This window comes from Tremella mesenterica, assembly GCF_000271645.1.
Source record: "Tremella mesenterica DSM 1558 unplaced genomic scaffold TREMEscaffold_5, whole genome shotgun sequence".
Classification (NCBI taxonomy): Eukaryota; Fungi; Basidiomycota; class Tremellomycetes; order Tremellales; family Tremellaceae; genus Tremella; species Tremella mesenterica.
The window spans coordinates 1,463,961-1,488,711 of record NW_006711229.1 but is presented as its reverse complement, the minus strand read 5'-3'; the positions used below and the strand labels follow the sequence as shown (position 1 = coordinate 1,488,711).

Here is a 24,751-nt window from a genome sequence, read left to right as displayed (position 1 = left end):
TCTTCAACTTTTGCATTCCTCCTCTTTCCCCTTCGTCCCACACTGGGTCAATACCTTCTCCTAACAGCTGAACCAGACCGATAGTAAGGTCTTGTTCTAGTGGGAGCCATTCAAACGCCGAGTTCATCATGTCAGCCTCTGTGCTCAACGCTCCCACCCTTTTTGGAGATGCCTCCGTTGTTAGTTTTTGTCGCCTGATTGTACCACTTAAGCTGACGAACAAGGATCATGCCGTCGCTGGACTCGGGGCCGGGACAGTCGCTACACTCGTCATGCATCCACTAGATCTCGTCAAGGTCCGGTTCCAACTGGCAGACGCTCCTCGTTATGCTCCTCCTGATCCCGTTGGAACTTCCGTAGGAACCAGCTCGCACCCGATGACACACAAACGACCGGGATTCGGCCGGGCGGTATACGGTGCACTGGCAGAAGCTGTTCAGGTAGACGGGTGGAAGGGTCTGTACAGAGGGCTGATCCCGAATCTGGTGGGAGGAGCTGGCAGTTGGGGTCTCTACTTCTTGTTGTGAGTTTTCCCGACCACTACTCTTTGACTAGTTCATCACTCATCACCAGCTACAACATGATCAAGAAACAAATGCAACATGGTGATCCGACCTATCGCACGACCAGTGGTCAGCATTTACTAGCAGCAGCTGAAGCAAGTGAGTTCATGGCGTCTCTCATTTACTCCCCACACCTATGAACCAAAGCCTTACCATACTTAGGCACCCGTTAGAAGATGATTTGTGATCTCGCATGACCGACGCTGATACAAGGCGCTGTCACTGCCATGCTCACAAATCCTATATGGGTGGTTAAAACCCGCGTATTCGCTACTGCACGTCATGATCCCACCGCCTACCGGGGTCTTTTCCAAGCTCTTGGGTCTATTTACCGGAATGAAGGTATCAGAGGACTCTACAGAGGGTCTTTGTTGGCGTTGGTCGGAGTATCGAATGGTTCAATACAGTTTGCAACATATGAGGAGATTAAGAGAAGACGGACGGACATAAAGAGAAAGTTATATGCGTCACATGGGAGGGAATGGAAGACGGAAGATGAGAAATTAGTGAGTCATCATTAATCCCTACTGCGTATGTAATGTTTCTCACGCATAGAAAAACATAGAGTATATTCTGGCATCAGGAAGTTCCAAGTTTGTTGCTATTGCGATCACATACCCCTATCAGGTTATCAGAGCTCGGATACAAGTGAGTCTCGCCTTACTCCGGATCTTAATACTTGGAAGCTTTCTCCGACCCCCAAAACCCATTAAGGCGAGACCGTGGTAACAAGTAATGATCGGTAAACTCACTCGGATGCGAATCTGATGAATAGAACGCTTCTGGACCTTCCACACTCTCATCCTCCAAACCCGTCACAATTCCCAGCGTCATAGCTGCTGCCTGGCGAAATGAAGGTTTCCTCGGGTTTTACAAAGGTCTAGGTACAAACGCCCTTCGAATCCTCCCAGGGACATGTACGACATTCGTTGTCTATGAGAATTTGGTTTGGGCGTTTCGGGCGTTAGCGGTGAGACGAGACAATAGTCGACCTCTGTGACAGTGTAAAAATCTTGTTCACGCGTCCACATCATTCCATCCTTTTCACCTTGTTCCTATCTCTTGAGAATCGTCCGAACCCCCGAAATTCTAAATTACCTTGTTTGTCATTCATCATGAGAACCTCGAGGTTCAATGATGACGACGGTTTTCGTTCTATCGGCTCGGGGACATGAATGTGCTAGGAGGATAGATTGGACAGGGCGAGTCTGGAGCGACATCTAGATTAATTTGTTGTAAGCATCTGCATCTGCATATCTGCTTTTTATTCACCTCTCTTTTCCTTCCGTCTTTCTCTCACGCACTGACCTTTCATTCGGGTTTGCATCAACATGCGTAATATACTGACTGGAGCTTTGGAAAGGAAGACGAAGGGACGACACAGTCCTTTGATGCCATCAATTTTTTGCAAACCGTTTCCTTCGGGGTCATTCCCCAATCCTTAAAAGCTTCAATCACGAGTCAACTCACTTGTCTCAGATGCATCGATACTCGACTTGAAAAAATGTTTCCGACGAACAAAGTGGCCGAGAACGTATTTGCTACAGCGGGATCGATTATCTGGTCTGTGGTGGTGAGTAATGACTATGAATTTTGGCAGATCTTCCAATGTGACGAAAACTGAAACTGATCCTCAGGTGATACCCCAAATTGTAAAGTCATATCGCACCAAATCGACACATGGTTTATCCCCATGGTTAATGTTGTGAGTGAATCAATAAAAGATGATCTCTATTCAAGCCGAGTCGTTCCATCTCTGAAGGGAATCCCCCTGACTGCGTAGATTGTGGGCAGGTAGTGCATTCACCTATGGACCATATGCCTTTACCCAGCATCTCAGTATAGCTTTCTGCGTAGGTTCCTCATTAATCTTCATAGTCATCTCTACTTTTCTAATCAAGTATCCTATCTTCTTTTCTTTACGAGGATGTGACTTGGCATAAGAAAACCAACTGACATGCACAGGTCCAAGCTCAACTGTTCTATCTGTTCACCTGTATTTCATTCTCTCAATGTCTATACTACTCTAGTGGTTATTCAGTTATCAAATCCATTTCAGTCTTATTCGCCTTGTTACTCCTATTCGCAGGTTTCGAAACAGGTTCCATATTTGCTCTTCGTGTGAGTTATCCGTCATTAGATCTATCTCCCCACCGTACATTCCTTCCTCCTTTTGACACCGCCGATTAAGTGCTCTAATGTTACAAGAGACACATTGATAATGGTGCAGAGAGCCGATTCCGAAGGTCTTCCGGGCGTAGCCATGGCTTATGCTTACATGACTAACGCCTTCAATGTTTTAGGACTTTTGTGAGTTCTCTTTCAGACAGATATCCCTACAAAAGTTCTGCAAATCATTCCTTTCAGATCATGGGTCACGGACAATTCAGGACGATAATCGAGGCCAAACTCATTCGATCTTCGAACCACACTATATCTCTACCAAGCTCCGTATGTCAGAAAGAAGGCGAAGGTTCAAATACAGGAATCCCTGTTTGAAGTCATGTAGGACGTTGAGACGTAAAACTGATATCAGACCACAATACTACGAAATCTTTCGATTACGTGAGGTAGTCGGTATATCCCTAATCTTTCTCGCTCTGGACGTCTCAGGTGGGGTGTTAAGCTTTCTCAGTCTTTTCTTTAGACCAAAGTTGGACGTACCCGCTTTTGTGAGTGAAAATTGATTGCCCACACTTCTTATCCTGTCTCATCTTCATTCACCTCTACCTCCTGTCCCCAAACATTCTAATTCACGTCGTGGTGATGTGAGTGAGAGACATTAATAAATTCAATTTTTGGTACCACACGGAAGAAGACTCTCGCGAGACCAATCTTCAAGTTTCCATGCATTCTGAACTGAGGGAGATTTGAGAAGGCCAGCACAAGGAGCAACGAGAATTCGATCATGTTTTTGTGAAAGAGGGGGAGAGGGAGCGAGAATTACTAGTTGGAGATACCCTTATTGACGATTCAGGTACTTTATCTCGTCGTATCAGTCGCGGATCTCGGTATCATCATCCTTGCCGGTCTATTAAATCCTTCAGCTAGACGACGCAAACTTCGAATGTCCCAACAAGCTGAACAAGTTCGAGAAAATGATGAAACGAGACATTCTACCACTGAAGCCATTATGTCTCAATCGGACATACACCCCCCAGTCCCTATTGAAAACCAACGGTCGGAGAGCGGTGTAAAGGAAGTCTCGTCTTCGATAAGAGAAGCGGATACGACGTCTTCGTCTTCTCTGACGGATGTGGAGAAGATTGAAAGAGAAGAGACAACGAGTACGATGGTTTGATTTTTTTGTTGGAAATTTCAGGGATCGGAAGGAATGTCATTTGTTTATCATCTTTGGGTAGATCTGATATATAAGAAGCAATTTATTGGCATGGATGACTGTTGTTATCGATGAACCTGACTGAGGTATTCTGTTGTACAAGTAGGCTCATACCGTATTCGATACGAATCGTCCTCCTGTTTTCTGGTAAGAGGAAATGGATGAACTGAAATGTCGAAGTAGCACAATGTGAGTGCAGGAAGTAAAGCAAGCTGCATCTCACAAGATACAGCTACAAGATGATCAAATACAAGAAAAGAATGTCGTCTCCCTTCTTACCCAATGTCCGTGATATTCTTTCGTCAAGAATAGAATTCTACAATTAGCATGATACTATATCCCCGTCAATCTGACCTTCTCCACCGACACGTATCAGTCACATGAGAGCGATTGAGAATCATGATCTGTCAGTTGGGAAAAATGATATGTCACAAATGTGATGATTAGGAGAAAATTGCCGAGTCGCACGAGAAGAAGAGGCCAATGATGCCTGAAGGGCGTGAATGGGTAGTATGTGAAGAGAGAAGAGAACGAAGTATGGAGGGAAAAAGTAAATCAAATACGACGTAAAAAAAGAAACTCACTCTTGTTGATTTGATGTATGAGCATGTTTATACTAAAAGTCGCCATTCCATCAAATAACAACAAACTTTGTTCATTATCGAATTGAGCTTGTAACAAATCTTCCATTCTCAATTCTTCATGTCCTATCAAAGTACTAGATGCCGCACTTGCCGAACTGGCCATTTCAAGACTGAAAACTCCAACTTCGTCTGAAGCTATGACAAGTGTGACTTTATCGTATTGTCTAGGAGAGAATTGATCGATGGCTAATAAGATACCACGGTCGTATAATTCAGTAGCGGTGTAAGCGTAAGAACCGAAACGTGATTTCTTGCCAAGTTTAGCTTCGTGTCTTTGATGACGGTATTGTTTCGATAAGAATGTAGGTTTTTTCTTTCTGAATTGTGAGCTTTCAAGCCGCCGGATGACAATTCACCAGAGATGACATTACACCACAAAAGGGGTGGTACGCTAGCTGATATGGCGGTCGTGGAATGCCTGGGAGTGACGGAGGGCCTGGGAGTGATGGAAGGCCTGGAGTGATGGATGGAGCAGGTGGAAAGAGGTGAAGAGAGATTACTGAACATGAACCAACCCTTTAGCTTGTAAACTCGCCATTGACGAATCGATATAATCATGATAACTTTTAATCTGTTCTTCGAACTTCCTCTTCTTTGCCGACAAATCTTCATATGCTCGTGTCATAGCCACAAGAGATTGTTTTTGCATTTTACGTAGATGATGTTTTTGTCGGATATCGCCAGCTATGCTGACTAACAAACCTTGGAAAGCGTCCGCACGGGACAATCGACCTAGGGATTCGAGTCGCATGCAGAATTCTATCGCACGGCATTTGACTTCATGGAAGGGGAGTCTGGTTGTCAATCATTTAATTTTGCATCATGTCCGATTGTCGACTTGACACCTAAGAAACTCGGAAAACCTGTTATGGTTTGGAGATCATGATGAAAGCCCGATCATCTGGGAGATCCTGAGGTAACTCCTTCAAGTCGAAGGTTTAGTGATCATAGTGGGTCATGATCCGCCAGGTGGAGATCAAGCACAGGCGCAGGAATTTCGTGAGGATCGGAAGTTTGGGCAAACGCAGTGAGGTAAGGAGAGACGAAAGAGACTGAGGTGATGATGAAAACAACTCACGATCGTATACTCTCAATTTGATATTCCTTCTCCACCGGCGTCGGCGGTAATTGATGCGTCCCTTGACGAGCAGTCTCCAATGCCATATCTCTATGAACCTCTTGAATCCACATTTGCTCATGTATCTGTTCCGGTCGAGCGACGAGGACATCGAATAATGTCCGACCCGATTGAATACGAAGAACAGCTAGAACATGTCGTTTAGCCTGCACCCAGTCTTCTTTACCAGGAGCATCATCATCATTTGCTGGGTATCAGCATCTGTTTCGCACCCACAATCCTGTTCCACGCGTTTCTCACGTCTTCGTCACCACGCTCAACGACAACCGTCAGACTTGTTCACTAGGTTTATCCCGTCCACTCGCAGTACAGATTGACTAAACTTCCGTGATACCGAAAGAAAAAGTGTGATGTTTTGTTGCAAGGTTGGGAATGCGAAGGAAGTAACTCACATTGTAGTTGAGCCAGACGATTGGTCAATCTCAAACTGATAGGAATTTTACTTTTATCATATTCCAACGGAGGTCCTTCTAATTCGTCCAATATCTTTGCAACGGGATCCGCAGTCTTCCCTCCAGACTACTATATCAACAACACATCAGTGTACCCAGAGGATAGGACTCACCACAATGGCAAGATGTCTTACCATCACACCGAGCATACCGTATATTTCACTGCGAGTGATGGAGATGGGCTTCGCCTCTAGAGCCGATTCGAACAGTTCATGAGTCTGGAAGTATGTTTCGAGTGGCTCAACAGAAGCGACTGTGAATGAGCGTCCAAATCCAAAAGACATCATCTTATGCCGAAGGACCGATGACGGAGAAGAAAATGTGCGGGTGTGATGGTAAATAGGGTGTTTGTAAATGAAAGATAACTTTCTGTGAAGTGTGTAGAAAGAAGCTCGACTCACGCTCCATGATCCAGTCCCTGAAAACCTCTCCGTCCGCTCTAATATATTCCTGAAGGGGCACACGAATGAAACGATCTTTCGTAGAACTCGAAAGGTCTTGACTGGCAACATGAGTGACCAGACTGGCGATTGCAGCAAGGTTACGTCTTTCAATGGCGCCGATTGGTGTGTCGAGGATCCCGAACGTTTCCGGGGCGCTTTTCGTCAGTGTTCTTTGTATTCCTTGTAGTACACATGGTACCCTATGGTCCAACCAACAGCGTGTCCCCAGGTCCAAGCGACACCCAAGGTGATGCGGAACAGGTCCATGAAGAGAGAGTTTGTACCCTCACCAAACCATAAACCCACGAGATACGACATTTCCAGAAACAGGCATGGGAGGTAATGGACATGAAAGTGATCAGGGGACAGACATGTGCACACTCACATTATAGCCGGTAACAAAAAGGGTAAAATCACAGTCTTAGCCACGACAGGCGTGAGTTCATGGTCGAAAGCATCAGGATATTTAACTCTAAGAGCTAACAAAGACTCTCGAGCGAGTAGACGGATAGTATATGGAACATGAACTGTTGAAGCCACTAAACCCTTGATCAACCGATCGCAAAGGAAACGAAGTTCCTGTAGATCTATTCATCAGCTTACTTCTTTATACGCTTCAACACATCTCTCATTCAATCTGCAAAGATGTTTGTCTCAAGTACACGAGATTGCACTTCCCCACATTTCCTCTTATTCGTAAACAAAGTGTCAAGTCGATATAAGGGAAGCGATGAATAATGTACGGAAAGGTAGTTTGTACATCGATGAGTTCCAGGGTTGATAGAGAGATGATGGAAGAACCGACATACGTTGTATATACTCAGCACGAGCAGGAGCATCAATCTGTAACACTTGATCCGCATTCAAATCCCTCGGACGTGGAGATGGTAATCCCGTTTGAGACTCTTCAGCATTAATCGACCTATTGTATATTTCCAATGGATCAGTACACAAGTCAAGATCTTGAGCTTGGACCACTCTGAGGATATGTTCAGACATGATTTCTTGAACGTAAGGAGTGACACTGGGTTTGGCATATTGTTTAGTCACTGAGACTATGGGTAATCGATGTTCGGCAAGTTCGGACAATGTGGTGGAGAGTAGGATTTCTTCGTGTACCGCCAGCTGAGGGTTAGTCTATCCCAGCTCTTGATAAAACAAGCTCTGCACATGTTCGAACACCAATGTGCAGTTTTCGTCAAGATATGGTGTCAGACAGACAGTCACACCAGACACATCTGAACGCCGCCACGTTTCACCTCGCTCCTATCTGGCCTTTCTCCTCATCATACTGGGGTCACGATATAAATTGTAGGCCCACCTGAAGAAGTTTATGGAACAAGTACTCTTCTCTTCTCTCATATCCGAACAAAACCAACACGACCCCTTCTACCATCTTCCTATCTTTCTCCACTTCGTCTCCTTTCAAACCCCTTATCAACCTACTCAAATATTCCGCTTTTGTCTGCAACAAGAAAAACAATCCTTCATACAATTCTAATTTCCTTTGACTACCTTTATCCAGATGAGCTCCACCTCCAAATGGATCCATATTAGTTTGATGCCAAATTTGTTCTTGTTGTCCTTGTCCCGCCCTTCTCTTAGCTCTGGCAAGTTCTTCGAAAGTCATCTTGTTATTAACTATCAAAGCTATTTTCGTATCCAAATCTTTCACGTCCGTCTCTAATATTTGATTCTCCCTTATGAGCTCTACTACTTGTTTCCGTAGTAGATCCGTCCTTATCTGATCTCGGAAATCAGATTCCGTATCGTTTAGCAAGTGCATGTAATTTTGAATAGTTGGAACATCTACCTCCATACCAGTAAGAAGACGATGATACATTTGTCGTTCAGTTCTCCCTCTCCATAAAGCTTGAATTTTAACAATGGAATCGATCCTCGAGTGAATGTAAGAAGTTCGGAGGTATAATCGTCTCCTAGCTAAAAATCCTCGGATGAGTGATTGCAGGAACACGAGTGCACCTTGTGTATGAGGGTCAAAGAGATAATCTCGCCATTCTCGGTATTCTTGACGAGCTAAATATCCTCGAGCTATAGCTTGGAAACCGATCACATCAGGTTGAACAAATTCAAGTTGTTTTTTCTGTTCGGTAGCTTGTCGTTTGGCCAATTTGGTACGTAAGAAAGCCTGGAGACCTCCAACTGAACCGGCTACTTCGACCTTAGCAAGTGCCTTTTGCATGTTACGGTGACTTTGCTTAGCTAGACGAGCACGGAGAGCAGATTGTAATGAAGTTATTGCAGGGGCGACAGTTTGAGCGGTGGATATGAAGGACTGTTTCTTTCGGCGAGCTAGAATACCTCGACAAACCGCTTGGATGGATACGATGTAATCAGCGGCATTATCGAGTTTCTCCTCATGAGCACGACGAGTACGTCGAACCAAAGCGCCACGGAGATGGCTTTGGAAAGCCAGAAATGTCTGCATTTGAGAATGCACCTTGAGCTGTTGTTGGGCAGCGGCTTGACGTTGTAGTCTTCCTCGCGATACAGCTTGGAGTGATCGGATAGTTTGGACCATCTCCGGAGTAGACATGGCTCTACGATGCTCAGATCGACGTCGACGGGCGAGACAGCCGCGACAGATAGCTTGAAGATTGACGATATGCCGAGAAGATTTGTCTAGAGCGTTTTCGATTGTGGCTAGTCGGACCCTGGCAAGCATTCCGCGAGCATGAGCTTGTATACCGACTGCAGATGCTTCGCTCCGACGCACAGAAAGAATGCGCTGTTGCCACCTTGTTGTGGCGATACGCGTTCTGACAATGGCTTGTAGCCCAGTCGCCCATGAACTGAGATGAGATCGTTCGGTGCGTTCGGCTTTGAGAATCTGGCGGGCAAGGTATCCGCGAGCTTGCGACTGTATTCGAGTGATGATCGGTAGAGCCAAGTCGAGCTGAGTTCGAATACGTGAAGTCTTCGCGCGGGCCAGCCGACCTCTTAGATGGCTTTGTAGGTTGATAATCGAAGGTTCACATTCTATCAATTCTCGATCCCGCTCTGTTCATCAGTAATCTTTCCGCGCCCCAGTGGACCGACTTACTTTCATCTTCCGTCTCTTCCGGTTCCTCTGGCTCCCAGCTGGCTTCTTTAGCAAGGGTGTTTCGTACGTCCCCGAAATTAGGCATGGGAACTCCCTGAAGGCCTTTCTGTGTCGCAGCGAGTTGTTCATCTGGAGGTTAGAGAGGCGTCAGTCGACAGGATGGACTGACCAGTGAACTCGAATTGCCCGACGAGATTTCCGATTCTTTCTGCCCTTCCTAGTCGGGACAAAAGGTGACTGATCTTCAGCGCCATCCTCGCACGGTACATCTACTTACCTCAGTACATGGATACAGAAAATGACTTTGGGGATGTTCCGCTTGTTATAAAGATCAGTGACCTCAAAAATGAACGTCTGTACGTCAGATTTAAACTGACTAGTATCTAGACTATGGAGTATGACTCACCTCGGGCATACCGACGCTCCGGAGCAACCGAAGGAAGTAATTGATATTCTCAGTCTGTTTATATCGATGCTTGCCATCCTAGCCAGTCAGCTGCTTGCGTTTAACCAAGGTGGACTGAAACTCACAGTGTAAATGTGTTTGACAGCACTCTCTCCGAGGAAAACTCGAGCCAATTTGGCTAAGACGACACCGTCCCTGAGGCCTTCTTCCATTTCGGTCACTCCAAAGTCCAACTCCTCATCCAAACAACCCTCAATCCACTGTTGCGCCTCCCCTACATGGCACAGATACTCATATGCCTGAAGTGCGTGTCGCTGGCGATCCATCCAGTTCGTTTGTGCTAGCTTCCTCGATGGCAATGGAGCAGGCGCAAGGGCGGCGGATGATGCTGACGGAGGAAGACTGGACTTGGACAAGCGGAATCGGTTCGCCATACCTGATACTTAGCGAAGACTCGACACGCATTGGCACTCACCTGTTACACCCTCACCACCTTCCTTCGATCGTCCTCGCACCCCTAAAGCTCCTACCGCACTCATCAGACCCTTCATTTCCTCTCCGGCTACCTCCGGTCTGGGTGTGGAGGCAAGCGACTCTTTCAATTTCTCAGCAACCATTACGGATCGTCGTTTGCTTGGTGTCGAAGGAACACTTTGTGATGGAACTGTGTTCGGTTGATTGGTAGTCGTCGAGGGCGCCAGGACGTCCATGGCCCTGGGCCTACTGGAAGGGGCACTTGTGGACGGTCTGTCAGGAGTAGGGATCGGCGGCGTATTCTCTGTCTTAGAGGGAGCAATTGCATTCCTCCCCAGACTAGAAGGAATTCTCTTCTCCGACATGTCTTTATGCCCGGGAACCACCTCTTCGTCCCATCCCTCGCCGCCCGATGCGATCCTTGGTAAATGTCGTCCGAGACGTCGGCGATCAGTCTTACTAATAGAGCCGTATTTATCTTTCCCTCCGAGCAACCCGGGACCAGAGGAAGTGGAAGAAGCGGCTGGGACGGAAAGACCAGAGGGGACATACGAAGGTGCGGCCGAAGGTGCAGGAGTGGTCGAAGATGCAGCGGTCGACCGCGAGATGTAGCTACGAGAGGACGTAGGGGTGACATTCTCGGAGAAGTGGAAAGTTGGTTTGGTAGGTGTCTTCTCCGTGTTCGACGAAGGAGGCTCGAACAGATGAGCAAAGGGAGAAGACCTCACGGCCGTCGGTTCAGGCGTCGAGGTGATTGGTGCTGCGGGGGGAGATGCTCGAATCGTAACCTCTGCTGGGATGTCCTGTGACGCCGTGGCTTTCATTGTTGCATTACCCTCACCAGCCGCTTCAGCTTGAGCTTTTCGTCTCGCCTCAAGCCTCTTCAGGGCGTTAGCCCTAGCAGCGGCTAGCTTCTCTTCCTGGGCTTGCGTCCGACCTGATGTGACAGAACTCTCACCAGTGGAATGTGGAGACAATATCGAGGCATAGGATGATACGGACGCCGGTCGCTGTCTTGTTGTCGGGCTTTGGTCAGATATGACACTCGAGCTCGACGGTGGTGTCGAGGGACGTTCGATCGGGGTAGGAATGGGAGAGGCAGTGATCCCTTCCATGCCAAACACAGTGGAGCGTTTGGCGGTTTTTGAAGCCATGAAATCACTTTGATACTTGTTTACATCCGGTACCGAGTCAGTCGTCGAGGAGCCCGTCCGGATAGGAATGATAGAGGACGGAGTGGATATATTCGAAAGTGCGAACCCCATTCCAGTGGTGAGATCAGGGGAGAAAGTGCTCCGTTTCAGCGACTTTGGCGTCTGTTGGCTTCCATTTGGAGGTAAAGATGCTTCGGACAATGGAGTGGTAGAAAGCTTGTTGATCTTAGCTTGCCATTGGTTCCTTACAGAGCTGACCGACTGTGATCCTCTAGTATGTGATGAGATGGAGCTAGGGGTCTTTGACAATCCAGCAGAGCCTCGGAGTCCAGGGGTAGCGAACTCAGGACCATTCTGCCGGTTTCCCTCGGCTACCATACGCTTGACACTGCGGGTGATGGGGGTGGAAGGAGGTGAAGTACCGTTGGGAGGAGCTGGTGGTCCCATGGCCATGTTGGCGAGGGATGAGGTCAGGCCGGATGAGCCGGAGATAGGTGTGCCGGAAGTCTTTGTAGATGAAGTACGTTGTAATAGTCGAGCTTGATAGCCAAATATGGGCTGAGAGCTGGTGAAAGGCTTGGGTGGCGATGGGTTAGAACCGAGGGGAGTGGTGGGTATGTCGGGCATGTTGATGGCATGTGTTAAGTGATTGTGTGTTGGTGGTGGTGGTGGTCGTCGTCGTCGTCGTCGTCGTCGTCGTTGTTGATCACTTGTTGGATATCTTTGTCGTCAGTGTCATTATCCGTACAAGGGGGAGAAGAAAAGACATAGATGTGTCCTTGGTGGTGGCAATGGTGAGCAAAGTGGAAAGGGGGGCAGAGTGCAGGGGAATGATGGCTACTGCAGAAGGGAAGAGAGGTCCGAGCGCGGGTGCAGCGTCAGTTGGTTCAGTTTTGATTTTCCTTGCAGCCTCCATCACTTGCTTACGTAACTCGGGTCCCATGGAAAAAGTTCTTGCCCCTCCCAACCCTCTCTGGTTTTAAACTTTTCTCAACGACGGCAAGATGGGAAAGCATGACAAAAAGACAGGTAAAGGTCGTCTAGACAAGTTCTACAAGCTTGCGAAGGAGCAAGGTTATCGTGCTCGTTCAGCATTGTAAGTGTCCTACTGTATCATCCTCCATCTTAATCCACGCTGACCTTCCCAGCAAGCTCATCCATCTCAACCGCAAATACGACCTCCTCGCAAAATCCAAATGTACCATCGATCTATGTGCAGCACCAGGAGGTTGGTTACAAGTAGCTGAAAAGTACATGCCGAAAGGGTCTCTCATCATCGGTGTTGATCTTCATCCCATCAGAGCCCTACCCCACGTCACTACCTTCGTATCCGATATCACGACCCCTCAATGTCGCAACCTCCTCCGGTCGCATATGCACGATTGGAAAGCCGATTTGGTTCTGCATGATGGTGCTCCGAACGTAGGTAGTGCTTGGGTTCAAGACGCTTTCACGCAGAACGAATTGGTGTTGCAGAGTTTGAAACTTGCCACTGAGTTCTTAGTCAAGGGTGGAAATTTCGTTACCAAGGTGTTTAGGAGTCAAGATTATAATTCCCTCTTATGGGTCTTTGGACAGTTATTTGACAGTGTGGAAGCTACTAAACCTCCCTCATCAAGGTTAGCTACCTGATCTTTGATCTCGGGATACAGCTGATCTAAAAAGAAACGTTTCCGCAGAGATCTTCGTCGTGTGTCAAGGCTTCATCGCTCCAAAGCATATCGATCCCAAATTCTTGGATCCAAAGCATGTCTTCAAAGACGTCGCGGCTCTGCCAACTTCTATCACCCAGTCTACAGGTGAAGGATCAACGACAGCGGCGTCATCGTCAAAACCCGCGGTCAACAACCAAGCTCATGCGAATGTTTTCATGCCGGAGAAGAACAGGAGACATAGGGATGGTTACGCGGAAGGAGATTATACTTTGTTCCACAAGACAACAGTGGGGGATTTTGTCAAGGGAGCGGATCCTGTGGCGCTACTTGGTAGCATGAATCAAATCGAATTTGTTACTGAAGAGGAAAAAGGGTATGTCGGACTTGTTATTCTCCATCACCTTTCTATTTCTTCCACTACTTGACTCTGTGTCTTTGTCTGACTTGCGTGCTTATTTTCAGATGGCTTAAATCTCGACATACCACCCCGGATGTTCTAGCCAACTTCGCCGATCTCAAAGTGTTGGGAAAAGGAGATTTCAAGCTACTCATGAAATGGCGTACGGCCATTCGACTGCAAACGGGGTTGGACGTCAAGGCAGATGCGACTAAAGACCTCACAGAGGAGGTAAATATTCAACCCATGGATGAGGAAGAACAAATCTCTGCTGAAGTGGGTCCATAGTCTCGTCATACCTTGATCCAACATCTCATATTTTCTCTTGTCCATCATGATGGGTCTATCTGGACTGAGTCTGCTGCGATTGATTGTTTACCTGAAACTGACGATCAGCTGGAAAGACTCCGCGAAAGCAAACTTTCTCAAACCAAGAGAGAAAAGAAACGTGCAAATGAGAAGAAAGCGAAAGAACTCCTCAAACATCAACTCCACATGACCGTTCCTACCGATCTCGACTTTGACGATCCTACTCTTGGCGGTGAACAAGTTTTCGATCTTGGTGAGGGTGAAAAGGAGTTGTCTCGGAGAGGTCGGAAATCCACTCTGGGTGAGACTTTGAAAGATGCCGACGGGATGTCATCTTCAGATTCGGAGTCTGAAAATGAGGAAGAAGATGCCGAAGTGCTATCTTCTGACGAAGAACGTGAACGTCGGACCGAGGCTCTGGAGGGCGAATTGGACGGGATGTATGACGAATATCAAGAAAGGATGAAAGAACGGGATGCTAGGTGGAAAGTCAAACAGGCTCGTTTGAGAGATAAAAACTTCGCCGCTTGGCATGGTATCAAAGAAGGAAGTGATGCGGAAAGTGATGATGAGATCGATAAGAGTTACAAAGGTGGGATGGTACGTGTTCCCAGAAGGGGAGATGCGGATGAATCAGGAGAGGGGGATGGAGAGGAAAGTGAAGAGGGAGGATGGGATGTGGTTACGGCGAGAAAAGAAAAATACGATGTTGATTCGGATGATTCGTCAGATGAAGAGAAGATGTCTGGAATTCAGACACACGAGAAAAAGCGGAAGGCAGTGAGGTTTGATACAGGACAAAAGACGGTTCAGAAGAATCAAGGTTTGGTGACTTCTTTGAGGGAGAAAGAGGAGAAAGCACAGATGAGTCGACAAGCTCAGTTATGGTTCACACAGTCGGTGTTTAAAGACGTTGGGGATCTTGCTGCTTTGGATGGCGATGATGAGGGGGAGGTATCTGCTGAGGGATCGATCGATGAACAAGAGATGGACTTGGAAGGAGATGGGAATGAAGAAGAGGATGAGGAAATGTCTGAGGAGTTGTCAAGTGCTGGAGATGAGGAAGGAAGTGATGTGGAGATGGCTTCCGTCAGTGATGAGCAGGACGGTGAGGAACAGGAAGAAGAAGAGGAGGAGGACGATTTTGAGATCGTTCCTCAGGATAAAGACGACGGTCAAGCTTGGGATGTTGATGATGTGGATCAGGATGAGGTGAAACAGAAGGTTATCAAAGGTGAGTGGTGATAATTTTTTATTCTCATCGAATCTCATCACTCGCTTTTGTGACCGGAATCCCCTTCGTACTTGTCCAAGTGTTCTTCATGGCATTCACTTTGCGATTATGTCACCTTAATGTTCACTCTACCACTCACCCTCCAACATTCATCGCCAAATGTCTCCTTCCCACGACATCATCCTTACCATCCATCTCGTGTCACATCTCTCCCATCCCTGCTCCTTTTAGATCTCTACTTGATTCTTTTCAGAAAACATAGCTGCAAAGTAAACACACACACTCACACACACAAAGATATACATAACAACCTCGTGCTGATAACATCTAGACAAAGGTCTTCTCTCAGCCGAAGCTATAACCCTAGCCACACGTCTAATAAACCGTCAACAAACACTATCTTCATTAATCGACGACGGGTTCAATCGTCATTCAAACTTGAACAAAGATTCACTCCCAAATTGGTTCTTAGATGATGAAGCAAAACATTATCGTCCTAATATCCCAATAACAAAAGAAGCTGTATCGGTATTACGTGAACGTCAAAGAGCTTTAGACGCTAGACCTATAAAAAAAGTAGCAGAAGCAAAAGCTAGGAAAAAATATCGTGCTATTGCTAGATTAGAAAAAGCTAAAAAGAAAGCGGATGGAGTTATGGATACTGATGATTTAAACGAAAATGAAAAAGCTAAACAAGTTGGTAAATTGTTAAATCGTGCAAAAGGGAAAGATAAAAAGAAAGAAAAGAAAATCGTGGTTGCTAAAGGTTCGAACAAAGGTATTAAAGGTAGACCTAAAGGTGTTAAAGGGAAATATAAGATTGTAGATTCTAGAATGAGGAAAGAGGTTAGAGCTGAGAAGAGGATTAAAAAAGCTGGGAAAAAGAGAAGATGAATTCTTTTCTTTTCTTTTCTCTCTTTCTGTCTGATCCTCTTCGTTTCTCTTTCCTGGTCATTTGTTATTTCCTTTTCCTGTCTTCGTTAGTTTTCTCAACAGGCATAGGGAGGACAAATGGCGGACTTGAATTTTGAAAGGGAAGGAGAGGGGACATGTGTATGCATCGTTTAAACAATTATCTCACATGAATCATTAGATCTATACCAAATCGTTTCCCGTTTCCCGTTTCTCCAGATGTTCTACATTGTCGATGATCCGTCCCTTATGATTCTACCATGAACCTTCACCTTTCAACTGTCCAACTGTTCCACCTTCATAGCGTATAACCGTCCATCGTCCATCTCACTCGTGAATAACCTAATGATCCCAAACATCTATTTCTATAATATACCATCAAGTATATTCTACACCTCAGATCTAGGAACAGAAGGTTCACCTTCAGCTCTACTACTCGAAGAAGCTTGATTCGTATTGGTAGTAGTCGTAGTAGTTGTCGTCGTAGTCGTAGTTGTCCCTCTTCTCATTCTTTGACTAGGTTTCTCATCTTCATCATCTTCACCTTCCTCTCTATTTCTCTTCTTCTCATCTCCCCTTTGGTCCCAATATTTTGTAGCTTCTGGAAGCAAGGCCACTGCTGGTCTTAGAGGTATTTCAAGCGATATCGCTTCTTCCATGAATTGACGAACATGAGGGTTCGTTCTTGGGAAATCAGGATCTTGATGTTCCCTATATCATCAGCGATAGTCTTTATCCCTTTTTCTCCTTTTCGACTTTCGCCCGAGAGAGAGGGAGCGATCGCGAGCGAGCGCATACGCTCCATTGAAAAAGGCGAACGAGAGCGAGTATATCTTTTGATCATTCTATGAATCTCGTATATGTTCATGCGTTCATTCCTTCATGCGCACGGAGAGCGAAAGACGGCAAATAGAAGCCAGAGAGACAGAGAGACAGAGAGACGTCGTGCGATGGCTGACGTGGGGAATACGAAGACGGTGGTCAACAAAAACTTTCACATACCATGTAGAAGCGGTGATAGGCCAATCCGACCATAGAACTAGATATTTGAAGATCCTACTTTGATCCTCTTGATTCCTCGCTATCGCTTTCCGTCTTTTTAAGTTTTCAGTATTTTTACCTGTCATATCTCGTGGGAATTTTACACTCACCCAATGATCTTTTCAACGACGTACTGTTTATCGTCATCGTCTTCTCTGACTGTGGCTTTTTTGTCTCTATTTCATGAGCAGTGCACTACCATGGGATTTCCACCGCGACATACCTGAGGATACAGTTGAATCGGATACATTGATCCTGAGGGGCAACTTCTATCTCTCTTCTCGAAGTTCCCTTTTTTATTGCTAGTTCGCAATCAGGACAATCCCAGGTTCTTTCCGACATGTCATCTTCTGGTTGTAGTCCCGCACACGCCCAATGAACTCGACCTTTACAAGCGTCGCAGATTACTTCTTGCTGATAAGTTAGCACATCGTCCGGAGTCTGTTGGTTGTGGGAATTTGGACATTGAGCGCTACGCTCCTGGTGTGGAATCTGGGCGTGAAGTCAAGAGATAGGAGTGGACTTACCATCTTCCCCTTGACCGTATTCTCACTTTTAGTCGGCCATACACCTTCTCCTCTCTTTTCCCCATCACTAGCGCTCAAACATTTATTATTTAGCCACACTCTCCCTTTAAAAGATCTCAATCGATGCCCAGGCTCCCTCTTGCCTTTCTTCTTCTTGGGAGAAGAGACAAACAGCTTCTTTCCGTCAAGAGGATGGCTGTGATAATTCACCGGGCGACGTCGTGGTCGGAACGATCGTCGTCTGACGGTTTCTGGTGTGTCTCCCGATGGGGTCCCTTCTGGGGATCTTCCGAGTCAGCCGGTCAAAGTGGACTGAGGACTTACCGTGACGCAATCCTCATCATCTCTTCAACATCGTCCATTCCTCCGTCTTCTACCCCACCAATATCTAGTCCAATTTTCGTTCTGATATCATCTGTACCGCTCTCTTCCGTATCGTGATGTCGAAACACATCCTGGCCTGTGGATGGTGGTGGGACAGAGGAATGTACTATCGGATCCTGCGTCATATCCATGTCCAGATGTCCGCTATGATCAACGGCCCAATCACCCGCTTCGTGTTGATCGTTGGTCGCTATCTCAGCTTCAGGGGTGGATACGGCGGACAAAGCAGCGACGATCTCGTCACGATGGACCTGTGTGGTCCGACTCAGTGGAGATGGGGTGATAGTGGTCCTATTCGTCGCTGCTCCTTGTTGGCGAGGAGGCGGCCTGGCTATACTTCTAGACGAGGAAGCTATGGAGCTCGGTTCCTTCTCCCGTTGGTGCCAGTAAGTCATTTTCGAAACCGGTGGGGGTGGATCGACCGTTGGCGAGGCGAAAGACTCAGAAGGGGACGTACGATCTAAACAGTCGAGTCTAGAAACGATGGATTCGAGCCTTTGGTTAACAGACTTGATACCTTCTGCATGTACCCTCTCTGAAGTTTCTATCCTCCCATATACACTCCCCAGACCTTCCGTTAGATGTTTCAAGATTTTGTCGGTCACGTCAGCCCGCTGAGTCGCCAGCTCATCCACCTGCTTTTGTCGGTCCTCCATGCGGGCAAGGCGATCGTCCAAGGCTCGCAGAGCATCTTGTGCGTCGGTATGCTGGACATCCTGATTTGATTGGTTATGTATCTTTACCATATCACTGGCGATCTCTTCGAGGCTCAGAGCCATATCTTCCAAACTACGTCGTTGCTCTGTGGCAGACATCTCGAGAGCATGTTGAGATTCTTGTAAAAGGTCTATTTGGCCTTGTAGCGCGATAAAGTGCTGAGTATAGAATCCCGTTGGGACGGTCTCGTGCTCGGCTGGAGGAGTAGCGGACGACGATTGTTCCAACAAAGTGGAAGAGGAAGACATGGTGGCGAAGAGAGCTGGTTGTGAGGGACGTTCAGACTCAGGGATATAGTCGATGGAGGGAATGGGCACTTGTGGAGTGTCATAATCGTCGGACATGACGAGAGTGGAGAGAAAATCGTCGGACATGACTAGGGAGTGGAACAGGGAGTTTCGAATGACCTATGGGCTATGGTGAAAGCACGATAAGTGGTGAGTTTATGCTATAAAGTATGGTGCAGGATGACAAGTGAAAGTTGAAATGATTAGATGTCACGAAACCAACACCTACGGAACACCACAAATTTTACCCTTACTTTTTCATCTTTTCTCTCTCTTCCTCTTCATCTACTAATTTGACTTTGCGCCATCTAGTCATCTGATCATATGACTGCCCTGGAGTCAGAGCTAAATGCTGACTCCCTCACAGAGATCACTGTCGGTCGTTTAGGCCTGTCCTCCAGAAGGGTCACTTCCCCCACCAGTCATCGACTTACTCTTCTCCAAACTGCCCGTTCAATCCCCTGGCGACCATGTCTGGATCGCTACCTCTCTCCATACAAGCTCACTGATTATTGACCAATATTCACAAGCTTAGAGATCCATTGTCAACCGACTCGACCTCAAATTTACCCCTTCCGATCATGTTGTCATATTCCGAGGACGGCTGTTTGACCCCAGATGACGTTGTCCAAACTCGTATACTCATCCCTGACCGACCAACTTACCTCTTGCATCTTCATCGCTCTCTTCTCATTCCAATTTCACCACCAACCGACTAGTTGACATATAAACCTTGCTCTCGTCCATCATGCGTATCATACTTCCCTTCCATTTCGTTTCGGTCTCTCCAACCTTTTTTTCCCGTTTCACCTTTTGTACTCCACCTCCTCCATAGCGACAAGATTCGAAGAGATATAGAGGCTACCATACACTAGTCAGTGCTCACACTGCACCTCAAATAAAAACGGATCGAATTCCCAACCATGCCACCGGTTCGTGTACAACACAACGGTGCACCCCTTCCTTATCCCATTCCTTTCCCCACTTCCTTTCATAAACCTCCTCCTAGACAACATAACCACAGTGCCTATATTACTTATGACCACCCTAATCACAAAAATCGCCATGGCTCAAGCTCCCAGCCGGAAGAGCCTGATAACCCCCCTTCCCCACCCAAGGTCAGGTATCATCGCCGAGGTCCGACACGTTTCGAGAAAGAAGCTGCCGCCACAGGAGGTAAGGTAGCCGCGGATATGCCGGGGGATCCCAAGGTGATAGGACCATGGAACATAGGGAGAACCATTGGAAAGGGAGCTTGTGGTACGTCTGTTCCGACCATGTGATCCTGGTATCAGAGCTGATGTAGGACAGGAAGAGTTAAAATCGCAAAACATCAACGGACAGGGGTTTACGCAGCAGTCAAAATCATACAAAAGACGAAGGTCACTTCGAAAGGTCAGCCTGAGATGTCAAGTACAGCTACCGATCAACCTGTACTGGGTATTGAGAGGGAAATTGTCATCATGAAATTATTAGAACACCCCAATGTCATGGGATTATACGATGTGTGGGAAACCTCGAAAGAGCTGTGGGTTGTCTCCTTGTTGGAATATGTAGACTGACGGCAGATTTTTGATTCTAGAATATGTAGAAGGTGGAGAGTTGTTCGATTATCTCGTATCAAAAGGTCGTCTACATCCTGACGAAGCTTCACATTACTTTCAACAAATCATCTCCGCCGTCGACTACTGTCACAGATTCAACATCTGTCATCGTGATCTCAAGCCAGAGAACATCCTCCTGGATGCGAATAGGAATGTCAAGATTGCCGATTTCGGGATGGCTGCGTTGGAGTACAAAGGCAAGATGTTGGAAACCAGTTGCGGGAGTCCTCATTATGCCAGCCCGGAAATCGTCTCTGTAAGTTGCAACATCTGGTTCAATGCGGTAGCTAACGGAGGATCAGGGACATCAATATCACGGAGCCGCATCTGACATCTGGTCATGCGGTATCATTCTCTTCGCTCTACTCACTGGTCGCCTGCCCTTTGATGACGAAAACATCCGAATCTTACTTGGGAAAGTCAAGAACGGCCGATATTCCCTCCCAGAGGACATGGTATCCGACGCGAAGAACCTCATTGTGCGAATGTTGGTCACAGAACCCGAGAGACGTATCTCGGTGAGTCGTTTTTGTGTATCAGTTTGTTTGATTGCTAATCGGTCAGATGAGAGATATCATCAATCATCCCTTTTGTCGAAGACGAGTGGCTACCGGCTCTGGACGTCACTTGCGGGCCGTAGAACCCCCTCGGTTGGACAGGATTGACATGGGCATTCGCAGTATCCACAACCTTGACAAAGACATTGTGCAAAATTTACAGGCGTTGTTCAAACATACTCCAGCTATCAGACTCCTTCACAGTCTTTTGACCCCCGGGTGAGTCCCTTGATGTCATGCTTCACTCAAGTTCCTCATTGACCCTCAGGAAAACTTGGGAAAAGTCGTTCTACTGGTTATTGATGCAATATCGGGAACGGCGATTGGAGAATTACAATCCCGAGGATAACGCCTGTAATTCGAATCCTGATATGCGACAAGTGGACATCCGTGGATTTGAAGGCTTACTCTCTCGTTCCAAAGACGGTAGCGATGACGATGGGATTGCTGGAATTCCTAGGCACGTCCTCGAATATATCCAGGCTCATTATAACGCTGTCTATGGCTCTCAATACTCTACTCCATCATCTGAATTCGTAACCAAACCTCTCGCTGTAGCAGAACGACAGACATCCGTCTCTGCTCCCAAAGCCGATGTGAACCCCCGTCCCCACGCTCATACTCCTGGTCCGACACATGGAGTCAAATCGAAACGAACCGCGGACGCAGAAAGAACAAAAGTCGGTAAGCATCCCAAACCAACTCGAGCAGCACCTCCCGCACCAGAGACTCCACGTACTGGTGCGACGGCTCCTGCAGGACCCAGACCACCACGTTTAGCACCCGTCAGTCCGAGAGGTACCATTCGAGGTGTACAACCACCAGCACCTTCAACCGTCCAACCCGCAGATCCTCGTCATCCGAAAATTACTGTTCAGCGCGCCACACCACAAGGGGACACGACGAATGGTTTGGGATTGGGTGTCAATATGCCACCTCCCACCCCGTCGCCAATGTCTGCAGGAATGAAGAATGTTCAAAAACTAGAAGCTGCCATGGTCAAACTTGGTCAACTTGGAGTGGGGGAGAAAATTGCAGTCCCTCAAGTTCAAGATGTGGCCCTTCAAAAGTTCTTCCAAGATATTGCGGATCAACTTATGCTCATCGGATCTACAAGTCCGAGGTCTTCCATCATCTCCGTTTCAGGCTCTCCTTCGATAACTTTGACGCCGTCTCCATCTCCATCACCGTCTCCTGTAGCAGAGTCACGAATGGCAGATAGTCCTAACTCCCTTTCACCTGTTGCTCCTGCTCGTGTAGCCACAACACCGACATCTCCGGCACAGTCACAAGATTTGTCAAAGAGTGTTCCACTCACACAAGTCCAACCCGTTCGTAAGACTTCAGGATCAGCACAAGCTGCGCCTAAATTACCAGGCTCGCAACCTGCCACAATATCTCCAGCCGGAGGTCGTCCGATGCCTTTGCGTACGTACACTGAGCAAGTACCGAAACAAGAACGACCCGAGAGTAGTAGAAGGAGATCTTACTTTGGTGATGCCAGTTTGAGGGCCAACATCGTCTCGGCTACTCCCGGCCCACCCCCAAAATCTCAGTATGAGATGAGTCAAGGCAAGGGAAATCGAATGTCGCCCAAGAAAACGACGGAGAAATTGGGTAGGAAGGCTAGTACGACGGAGAAACGAAAGTCCAGACGTGAGTTTCACTCTCCTACACGCTGCACCTACTTCTTCATGTGTCTTAAACCTACATTGACGTCTTTAAGACTGAGAGAGCGGTTAGGCGCTAACGAACAGCTGCACCTTTGGACTTGACGGACGCAATGCCAAAAATGACCAACTCGCTCTTATCTCCTGGCAATTCACCTTATCTCGCAACTCCTAATACTCTCCCTGGATCACCTCTCATGGTGGGTATGCCATCGGACGCTATGAAGGGATCTTGGTTTTCGAATTTGTTCAGCTGGAAACCAGCCGTGAGTCCGTTTCCCACAACAGTAGTATATGCTGCCTCGCTTCTTTCCCTGTCGTGATCTTCATACCTCTCATATCGTTCTTCACTTGGCACGATTTGTCTAGATCGTGCAACAAGAATCAAAAGGACAGAAGCTGAGTTTCCAGTCGGGAGCTGACTCTCAGACCTACACTCTTCTTTGTGCTGCAGACTGTAAAACTACAAGAGCGGAATGTAAGAAGTTGTTGGACAGTTTCGGAGCGGCTGTGGTAGTTGAAGATGCGGATGGATGGGGCGTTTTGAAATGTCGTGTGGATGAGATTAGAGGTGAGTTGATTCGTCTTCTCAATCAATCAGACTCTCATCTTTCTCTTTCCAACACTGTCTTCCGATATCTTCTACCGCGTTTCCCGCTCCATGAACAGATACTCCAAGGTAGCTTCCGGGAGCTTTCCTTCAAAGTATCTGTCTTCACTGTCTCCTCCCAAGGATAAAGCCGTGTGAGAAATATGAAGAGAGTCAATCTAACTCACAGACATCTCAGGAATAAATATTCCCAAAGCAGTTCGTTTCAGAATAGAATTCTTACCTCATGCCAATTGGAAAGATGATTTTCCCAAATCAGACTCCCCACGTCCATCCACGATCCGAAAACCACCTCCTAGTCCCGGGAGTACATTTCCAAGAACGAGCATGACTATGGTACAAGAAAAAGGAGCTTTGAGTGCTTTTAGAGCTGTGTACGCTAGGATAAGAGCTGAATGGCGGTAAGTTTGATTTTTATCTTAAATTCCTTCCCTCCCTCTCTCCCTCTCCGTAGCCACCCCTTATATCTCATACATTCTTCCCTTTCTCAAATCATTTCACCAGACAATTGACCTACCTTACATGACTTCATCTCACCATTTCTATCATCATCATCTCCAATCTGCCTTGGTGAATGATCGCCAATTTCACATCTACCAATCACCTACTCAATGAGAAAGGCGAGAGGAGACAAAAGAGCGTGAGGGGGATGGGATCAATGACTAATGTATCAGCCTAGAAGCAGGTCTCAATTCTCCTCATCCTACTCAAATTTCGAAATTTCCCGGTTCACCCGGAGCTCCCTTAACGCCAGAAGAAGCACATATGATGATTGGTTTAGACATGTGGTCTACACATGGTCAGACCTGATTGACATCTATCATTCATCAAGATCCTCTTTACGCCACGTATCTTCCCCTTTCCTCAAACCCTTTCAAGCCTTCTTTGGAGAACACACATCAGCTCCAAATATGACTATATCATCTGATATTGGAAGATTTAAATTTCACTAGATACTTCAAAATGAAGGGATGACGTCGAATAAAAAAAGTATAATACAACATGTACTCATATGGTACTAAATTCACCATCTCTAAATCGACAACGATCTACTATCCAGTCACAATCGTTCATGTACCTAGGTTTCGTAAGGGAGGAGTAAATAGAAAATAGCTTGTATGTAGAAATATAAACACAAGAAACAAAAATCAAGATGCATCTACCTAACT

General features: G+C 46.8%; 6 protein-coding genes across 6 annotated transcripts; 4 read left to right on the top strand and 2 right to left on the bottom strand.

Annotated features, from left to right (window-relative positions):
* Window positions 1–128: 128 nt before the first annotated feature.
* Window positions 129–1,563, top strand: TREMEDRAFT_30605 (uncharacterized protein; the record flags this gene model as incomplete). Its single annotated transcript, XM_007004378.1, has 6 exons — window positions 129–179; window positions 225–523; window positions 556–662; window positions 777–1,069; window positions 1,119–1,211; window positions 1,339–1,563. The coding sequence occupies 6 exons, from the start codon at window positions 129–131 to the stop codon at window positions 1,561–1,563; spliced, it is 1,068 nt and encodes a 355-aa protein (XP_007004440.1).
* Window positions 1,564–2,067: 504 nt separating this feature from the next.
* TREMEDRAFT_62544 (uncharacterized protein) lies at window positions 2,068–3,250 on the top strand (the record flags this gene model as incomplete). Its single annotated transcript, XM_007004696.1, has 6 exons — window positions 2,068–2,136; window positions 2,201–2,268; window positions 2,347–2,416; window positions 2,529–2,684; window positions 2,794–2,873; window positions 3,100–3,250. The coding sequence occupies 6 exons, from the start codon at window positions 2,068–2,070 to the stop codon at window positions 3,248–3,250; spliced, it is 594 nt and encodes a 197-aa protein (XP_007004758.1).
* A 1,208-nt stretch (window positions 3,251–4,458) lies between these two features.
* TREMEDRAFT_30780 (uncharacterized protein) lies at window positions 4,459–12,305 on the bottom strand (the record flags this gene model as incomplete). The annotated part of the gene is made up of 15 exons (XM_007004403.1): window positions 4,459–4,864; window positions 5,063–5,341; window positions 5,626–5,872; window positions 6,078–6,204; window positions 6,251–6,390; window positions 6,539–6,735; window positions 6,966–7,167; window positions 7,390–7,705; window positions 7,902–9,601; window positions 9,645–9,773; window positions 9,814–9,881; window positions 9,922–9,998; window positions 10,051–10,128; window positions 10,176–10,486; window positions 10,526–12,305. The coding sequence occupies 15 exons, from the start codon at window positions 12,303–12,305 to the stop codon at window positions 4,459–4,461; spliced, it is 6,057 nt and encodes a 2,018-aa protein (XP_007004465.1).
* A 377-nt stretch (window positions 12,306–12,682) lies between these two features.
* TREMEDRAFT_71706 (uncharacterized protein) lies at window positions 12,683–16,346 on the top strand (the record flags this gene model as incomplete). Its single annotated transcript, XM_007004808.1, has 6 exons — window positions 12,683–12,774; window positions 12,827–13,297; window positions 13,344–13,706; window positions 13,796–14,006; window positions 14,127–15,273; window positions 15,605–16,346. The coding sequence occupies 6 exons, from the start codon at window positions 12,683–12,685 to the stop codon at window positions 16,165–16,167; spliced, it is 2,847 nt and encodes a 948-aa protein (XP_007004870.1). The 3' UTR covers window positions 16,168–16,346.
* A 228-nt stretch (window positions 16,347–16,574) lies between these two features.
* TREMEDRAFT_62541 (uncharacterized protein) lies at window positions 16,575–19,228 on the bottom strand (the record flags this gene model as incomplete). The annotated part of the gene is made up of 6 exons (XM_007004695.1): window positions 16,575–16,896; window positions 17,188–17,280; window positions 17,337–17,402; window positions 17,450–17,640; window positions 17,754–18,039; window positions 18,078–19,228. 6 exons carry the CDS (start codon window positions 19,226–19,228, stop codon window positions 16,575–16,577), a joined length of 2,109 nt encoding a protein of 702 aa, XP_007004757.1.
* Window positions 19,229–20,334: 1,106 nt separating this feature from the next.
* Window positions 20,335–21,525, top strand: TREMEDRAFT_30370 (uncharacterized protein; the record flags this gene model as incomplete). Its single annotated transcript, XM_007004353.1, has 5 exons — window positions 20,335–20,405; window positions 20,457–20,669; window positions 20,710–21,001; window positions 21,048–21,263; window positions 21,310–21,525. The coding sequence occupies 5 exons, from the start codon at window positions 20,335–20,337 to the stop codon at window positions 21,523–21,525; spliced, it is 1,008 nt and encodes a 335-aa protein (XP_007004415.1).
* Window positions 21,526–24,751: the final 3,226 nt, after the last annotated feature.